This window comes from Halyomorpha halys, unplaced genomic scaffold (assembly GCF_000696795.3).
Source record: "Halyomorpha halys isolate HHAL.00 unplaced genomic scaffold, Hhal_1.1 Scaffold28.1, whole genome shotgun sequence".
Classification (NCBI taxonomy): Eukaryota; Metazoa; Arthropoda; class Insecta; order Hemiptera; family Pentatomidae; genus Halyomorpha; species Halyomorpha halys.
Genome location: NW_027110130.1, coordinates 1510363 through 1518454, shown reverse-complemented (window position 1 = coordinate 1518454; position 8092 = coordinate 1510363). Strand labels below are relative to the sequence as shown.

The window sequence follows — 8092 nt, the reverse complement described above, 5'->3', positions numbered from 1 at the left end:
AAGATTTTATACATTTCAGTTTTTCGGCCACTATTTTGTTATTTATTTTTTGAAATTCATAACATTATCTTTTTTAACAAGAAATTTTCTATGAAATAATGTCACACAAATTTTTTTTCTATTATTTTTTACGCTAAATAGAATAAATGTCTCACTTCCAATCATTCTTATGTCCCATATGTATCATTGCCCCAACTCATTCAATACTAAAAAATTGTTTTTTAAAAAATTTAAATAAAAAATCAAACTATTGCAATAAATATGCACTAAAATTGTTATAACTAAATGATTAATGTTAAAATACAAATAAGCTCTAACAGCATTAAAAAATAAAACAGACGGGAAAACAATTTTATCATATTAGTGGTTTGAAGAACAAAAATAAGTGAAAATTATTTTATTAATGCCAATGTTTCGAACTAAATTTCTGGGAACCTTCTGGCCAACATTTGTTATGAATTTTCCCAAGTCCTGGTGGTACCAGAAAACGTTGTAATTTGTGAAAGTGACGTCCTGAAGAATGCATGGAATTCAGGCCAAAACGTTGTCTGGTTTAAATTATTTGCGTTTTATACTCTGCTGACCGTACTAGTAATTATATATAGTTTTAATTAAATTAATAAAGGGGGAGAAATAACTGACTTTTTTTCTCTTCATGAACTCTTGGGCTATTGGTCCAAATGAATATTTATTAACAAAATGAATATCTCATTAATTTTATTTTTATTTTCAAAATTAAATACCGGTTTTCATGAAAAATTCTTCAAAAATTTTCATTCAACAACCTCATACAGTACTTTATAGAAATTTGAACAACTTTTAATGTTAGTGCTAATAGACATAGGTACTTCTAATGTTTCCTGAGATATAGTTCCCAAAAATAAATTTACTGATTACTAATTAGATGAAAAGTTACTTTTTAAAAAACTGTATCTCTCAAACTATTAAACGCACACGGCTTTATTAGGTCTCATATCTTAGCTGATTTTCTTTACTTAAAATAATGATCTATTCGGTTTTCTATTAGTTTAGGTAGCTTTAAAGATATGGAGCACCGAATGAAAAAATATTTTTTTTTTAACGTTTTGAACTATATTCTTATTTTCCTTAACTATTCTTGACAGATTCATCAATTTTGACTAATAATTAAATATAGTTTTTATAAAATTAATCTAAAATTGGGGTGAAATAAATGACACTTTTCTACCGGGCACTTTTACTACAAATATATATATCAATAGACGATGAGTTGCTGCGCCTTCAATGGTGGAAGAGATAATACCGCATTACGTTTGAGTCTTCCAGAACTGAAACACCACAGCCCCGTAAGAACCTCAATTTTATTTCAAACAATAAAACTGATGAAGGTTTAATATAATAATTTAAAACTTTAAAATATCAATAATACATATTATAATATCACTAATATTATATAAATACATGTACATGGTTAAGAAAAAATCAAATAGTTATTAAGCCTACTTTTAAAATTATGAAATATCAAATCCCTTTTATATTTTATATCTATTTATTTTTTATTACGACTTTTAATGAGAGATTGTTATTTCAAATAACTAAAATTAAAAGTCATTTAGAGCAGTATTTTATTTAAAATTCAGTATTTAAGATAAGTTAAGCTATTTCAATCAGGATAATGGCTAACTAATTAAATACCTCTAGCTAATACATCGATATGTGCGTTTAATTGAAATTATTTTAGAGAATAACATATTATGAAATTGATTGTATAAAAAAGCACTATTTATGAATCGATCTTAGTTAAAAGGTTAGATATACAGGTAAAACCTCAGATATATACTTACCTTAAGTACGCTATTAGGTAGCCGGTCACTTTCAAACAATTTTGAGAGACTTTCTTATTTTAATTCGAATGTCTAAGACTATATTTAAAAAAAAATAGATTCGAAGTTTTCGCAATTCCAATTTAAATATTAAAATTCAAAATTGTTAACCAAACTTCAAAATTATAGCAATTAAACGTATTTTTTTATGCTTAGGTATGAATGGAATTTTAGTATATAAAAAATATATCAGTGAAGTTCGAAATAATTCAAACCAGACCTTAGTGGGAATTAATACCATCACCTATTTTTCCTCACATCTCCTCTACTAGTATAGTTACTTTTTTTTTCGTAAAAGTTTAGGGTCAGGAGTTGTATTTTTTTCACAGAGTTTATACCTACGTATTATAAAATATATAAATATTAAAATTAACATTTTGCAAACAAAATTCAAGTTGATTGGCAAAAACATACATTTTACGCAATTTTCTGAAAATTGAAATCATAGGAGATTTATCTTGTGGTTTAAATAAAAAACAATTAAGACAGTGGCCGAAAAAATTCCGAAACACATTCTATACTATTAGATTTTTCTAGAATTTAAGTTATTTAACAACTAAAAAAGAATTAAACCACGAACAAAATAATTCAAACCCTGCCTTAGTGATAATTCTATTTATTGCCTATTTATTTCTTATTTATCCTCTATTAATAGGGTTTTGTTTTATGGGGGAGGAGGGAATTTAGAATTACTAATTTTTTTCAGTAAATGATTCTAATATAATTCACTGCATAATTTCTCGTTAAATTATTACTAAGTGATTACAACAATAAAATGCCTCTTCTTGCCGCCTACTTCTACTTGTGATTCTTAATATACTATATAAATTTTAAATGCATTCTTATACCTATTTTTAATTTTAAATGTCTTTTGTTTTAATTTATTTTTTACTAACAGAGTTACGGAACTATAAATTATAAAAATATATAACTTTAAATTTAAAATTTTCATACTTAGCTTTGTATAGGCTTTTATTATTTAAAAAATATACCAACAGTGTAAAAAAACAATTAAAACTCTATATTTGATTTATTTTTTTTTAGAAAAAACCGATGTTTCTTCTACTATCAAAGGACGTTTTCTAAAATAAACGATGAGTATTATAAAGATGTTGAAGTGAAAAGTCAATATTATATATTAGAATAATATTCTGTATTATAATTCACTTGTAAAACGTTTCGGGCTCTTGTCCCGTCTTCTAGTACAAATATTCCTCATAGTTAAGTACATCCATTCCTTTTTAAATTTTAGTTATATAGTCACTTAATTAAAATTCATTACACAAAATTGTTTTAACAATATGGTTTAAACTATATGACTAGAGAGAAATACTTTATTTAGTCATACTGGCCAAATACATTAGATTGCTACAATACACAGCATAGCAATCAATCCATGATTGGGCATATATACAATACATATATTTACATGATATAACAAAAAAATAATTTTTTCCCACCTTTTCCTATTACAATCAATACCAGTCTACACGCTAAATACAAATATTTTAATTTTTTTTCTTTATATCTATTTCACAATTTTATTCCATTTGACAATTTTATTTTATTTAATTGATAAATTTATTTTTCCTAATTCACTCTCTAAGACTTCCTCTCTCCAGTGATCCACTACCCAGGTTCGATCCGTTAGACAAATTAAACGAATTTATGATTTGATAGCAATGTAAAATCAAACCAAAGACATAATAGTCACAGCAGTAGATCAGTTTACAGAAAAACAAATAAATAAATAAAAATATTAATATACATGTAGATTTAAGAAAAAAATTAGTTAAAAAAAATACTTGAATGAATAAATAAAATTTTAAAATAATAACTTAATGAATAAATATATTAAGGGAATAAATGAGATAAACACAAAGTGACAGGACCAAAAAAAAAAAAAAAAAAGAAGAAATGAATGTACTTAACAAATGAGGAATATTACTTCTTGAAGAGGCGGAAACCCGGAACGTCGTACTAGTAAATAAAGCAAATTAATACATATATAGAATATTGATATTGAATATTACAAATATATATTATTCTGAAGCAAGTTTATTTTTCACTTAAACATCTTAATCAAAATAATGAACAACATCCTAGGAGATAAATCAAGACTAATACTATTATTAGCATCAAAATATATTTTAAGTTAAATACCACCGTTACTCACCGCCATTTCGATAAATGAAGAACCAAAGCAGAACATGGAGACTTCAACCCCTTGAAAGATAAAGACTTGCAACAGCTTGAAGATAAATCCAGGACTGTTAGACTTTCCCTGACAAATGTATTGTATAATAATTTCATATTATTACTTTATCCTTGACACAAATTGAATCCTTTAAGTTACTTACTAATAGAAATTGTATAGCACCTATAATCAAAATAAGAATTCCCATCCCAAGCGTCAGTGTGACCAAAGGATTGTATACGCTCTTTAGTTCATCTGTGTATCTAAAAAAGAATATTTTAAACAACATGTATTCCGTTATTTTATACATTTTACTGTTTGATTCCTTACCTAAGTAGTTTTTGATGATCCCGAAGGATTTGACTTAGTTCTTTAAACATTTTTGTATCGCATTTTCGATCTTTTTTATTGGATTGGAACTTAAGAGTTGATATATGGACCCCGAGAACTGTGAATTGGGCATAAAGAGAGATCAAGACTTGGAAAAAAAGACAAAAATACACGGCAAGAAGTATCCCTGCCCAGCTAACGCAAGTGGCTTCGTAGACGAATATTATTTCATAGTACGGAGTCTGGGCCATGGGAAGAGGGTACCAACCTCCAAGGATCTTCTTCCTGCCTGTAGTCACCGCGTCCATATTACCTGTATGGTATAGGATATAATCGACAGATATACCAGGGTTGAATATATATAGGCCTATAATGCTGAAGTTCACAATCATGGAGGCTGTACAACAGATATTCGAAGTTTTACAAATCTTTTGGTATACTTTATCAACTAATACCCTTTTATTTTCTGGAATATGTAAGAAATCCTTCTTCAACAAGTTGTAAAGTCTACACTGTCTGTCCATTCGGAACCAAAACACTAGTATCCTGCATATCATTTGTAGAGCCGGCAAAGGATACAGGTTTAAAAACGTAGCTTTTTGTAAGTCAACTTTGATTGAAGAATAACTGAGGTACTGGAATAAAACGTAAGGTACGGCTAGGATAAAGGAAATGATCACTGTGAATCTTATTATGGAGTTCTTCTTCCCTGTAGTCCTGTAGTCATTGATGACTTTCCATAGCCCGAAGAACTTGAGGAACCTGATACTGAGACCATCGATGATATCTGAGTCTGCGATGGGACCGAGACAACCCATAGTGCTGCCTCGACTGACAACCTCTCCACTGTGTCTTTATCTTATATCAACTGCCCCTAACGACGATGTTGTCTATTAATGTTCCAATTACCGTACGTAGATGAGAATCGTAATAATTAATTGTCAATAAGGACCTATCGGTAAATTAATTGACATTTGGCCTCAATCGTTTTATATTCCATGAAAGGATCGACATGGTTAAGATATAAGGAGAATAGATGGCCTTGAGGCAGATTATCTATCTAATTTGTATGTACTCAAAAATTATTTTTTATTGCACATTATTCAAAATTGCATACCTTAAAAATAGTAAAATATTTTATACAATATTTAGTACAAGAGCCCAAGAGGAGAAAAAAGGCAGTTATTTCACCTCAATTTTTTATTACTTTAACAAAAAATATGTATAATTACTAGTCAAAATTGATGTATAAATAGAGGGAATTAAAAATGGGGGTGTTCCAAATCGTTAAATATAATTAATTTTTTATATGGAAGTTTATTATATCTTTACAACTATCAGTAACAATAGAAAATTTAAGAGTGCATCATTTAAAGTAGAGTAAATTTGCTAAAATGTAAGCCCTAATAGAGCTATGTTCATTCAGTAGTTCTCGAGATATAGCTTTTTAAAAAGCAACATTTCATAAAAATGTTTTTTAGAAAGTACTGAAAGATCAGTAGTTAGTGAGTTAATTTTGAAAAATCTATATCTCAAAAACCATTTGACGTACAGATGTCTATTAGCACTCAAATTAAACCTGGTTTAATGAGCTATAAAGTAATTCATAACCATTATCTTCGCAGGAATAGTATTTTTCATGAAATTTGCTAAAATAAATTGATTTATAGTTGTTGAGACAAATTTTCATTTGCCAAATTTATATTCATATGTGAACATTATAAAACTACTACTCCTACGAAGATAAGTGTCATAAACAAATTTATAGTAAGTTAAGTTTCCTTCATTTTGAATGTTTGCAGACATATGTCCGTCTTATGGGCCTAGTGATGTATTTTTCCAAAAATCCAACTAGAAATTAAAATTTTGAGAGTTTATTTGTCAAATATCATAAAACTACTACTCCTACAAAATTCAAAATAATAAACTACCATCATTTATTTTTAATTTGGATACTAATAGACATTTGTAGGTCGAATGGTTATTGAGATATAGATTTCTCAAAATAGATTCAATAACTACTGACATTTCAGTACATTTTTATGAAATTTTGCTTTTTAAAAAGCTATATCTCGAGAACTATTGGATATCAGTAGTTCTATTATATATTATGGCTCATATTTTAGCAATTTTTTTCTGCTTTAAATAATGTTCTTTTAGATTTTCTATTGTTAATGGTAGTTTTTAAGATATATAGCTCCGAATGGAAAACTAATGTTTTTGTAAGATTTTGAACAGCCGCCATTTTATATTCCTCCTACCTATACTTGGCAGACTCATCAATTTGGACTAGTAACTATACATAGTTTTTATTAAAGTAATCAAAAATTGGGGTGAGATAACTGCCTTTTTTTCTTCCCGGCTTTTTTACTAATTATTTAGAATTTTTCAAATGAAACCTTATTCAGTTTCATTGATTTATTTACAAATATTAACTACCATTTTATGTTATTGTATTTTTTCAAAGCATTCTACACGTTAAAGTTATCAGGAAATCATTCCTCAAATTCAGAACTACAGCAGTACAAATTCAAGAATTAATATTGTTACCTATACCTTATAAGACTATTTAATTTATACATCATTTTATATTATAATTTTTAAAAAATCTTAAAACATGTACAATAAACAAATTCTATTAAAATTTAATAGAATTATTTAATTTAGTTAATTCTAAATGAAAATAAAATAAAGTTCATTTTCTTAACTATAAGATATAATTTAAAATATCTTTTTACTAAAATAAAGTGGTATTCTGAAAATGAGCAATGTTCCTTAGCGTTCTAGTATTGTGGTTCTGAAAACGTGAAATAATTCTTCCGAAAATTGAACTTGATATAGTTGTAAAAAAATATATTAAGATGAAAATGAAAGTTAATATTAATTATCATGATTACAAATATATTTACATAATAATTTTAAACAAATTAAAAAAAAAAAACCTTCATCTTAATGTCTTATAGAATAAACAAACTCTATTTGTAATTATTAGTGTTGATTAATTTAGCTAGCTTATCCAAAATTACAATAAAACAAAGTTTATTTCCTTAAATTGTAAGATATGATTTAATATTTTTTTAATTGAATTAAGAGTTGTAATGGATAAGTGTAATGTTTATTAACTTTTTATTGTTGTGGTTCTGAAGATGGGAAATAATTCCTCCAAAAATTGAATTTGTAGAAAATAGCGCTACCCTATTAGCTACATCGGACAACACTATTAATTTTTAATAATTCGTTTATTCAACATGACAATTTAAAAAAAGAAATTTATTTTAAATTAAATACTATATTATAAAACATATTTCAATTCTTTGATTGTACCGTTGTTAAAAAATTTGAAGATGTAGAGAAAATTATGATCCTTTTGCCTATAATTCAATTAAATATTGAAAATATAGATTAAAGTATTTGATTTTAAATTATTTTTTATATCCTTTTTTCAACATTTGGAAACAATCATCTTATCATAAATTTTTTCTTGAATAAATATAATTTGTATGTATATAAATGTTTATGATTTTTTTTAAATATATTTTTATAGCATAAATATAAAATACACAATATTTACTATATTGTTTTGGGATACCTCCTTAGACATCTTACATTGGTAAAACGAACCGAAAGGGAAAAACCAAAAACCAAATCATTATTTAATTAAAAAAAAAATATATATTATTGGGTAGCATGATATATATATATA

General features: G+C 26.5%; 1 protein-coding gene across 2 annotated transcripts in view; it reads right to left on the bottom strand.

Moving 5' to 3' along the window:
- Positions 1 to 5213, bottom strand: part of LOC136795963 (odorant receptor 82a-like) — an 11555-nt gene extending 6342 nt beyond the window's left edge. For both annotated transcript variants that reach the window (XR_010843664.1, XM_067048213.1), the window contains exons 1-3: positions 4390 to 5213; positions 4223 to 4322; positions 4039 to 4146 (exon numbers count right to left, since the gene is read on the bottom strand). Coding sequence is in view for 1 of the 2 variants with exons in the window: in XM_067048213.1 (XP_066904314.1) it covers positions 4039 to 4146; positions 4223 to 4322; positions 4390 to 5207 (1026 nt within the window). In the remaining variant the exon portion in view is untranslated. The remainder of the gene's footprint in view (positions 1 to 4038; positions 4147 to 4222; positions 4323 to 4389) is intronic.
- Between the last annotated feature and the right edge of the window lie 2879 nt (positions 5214 to 8092).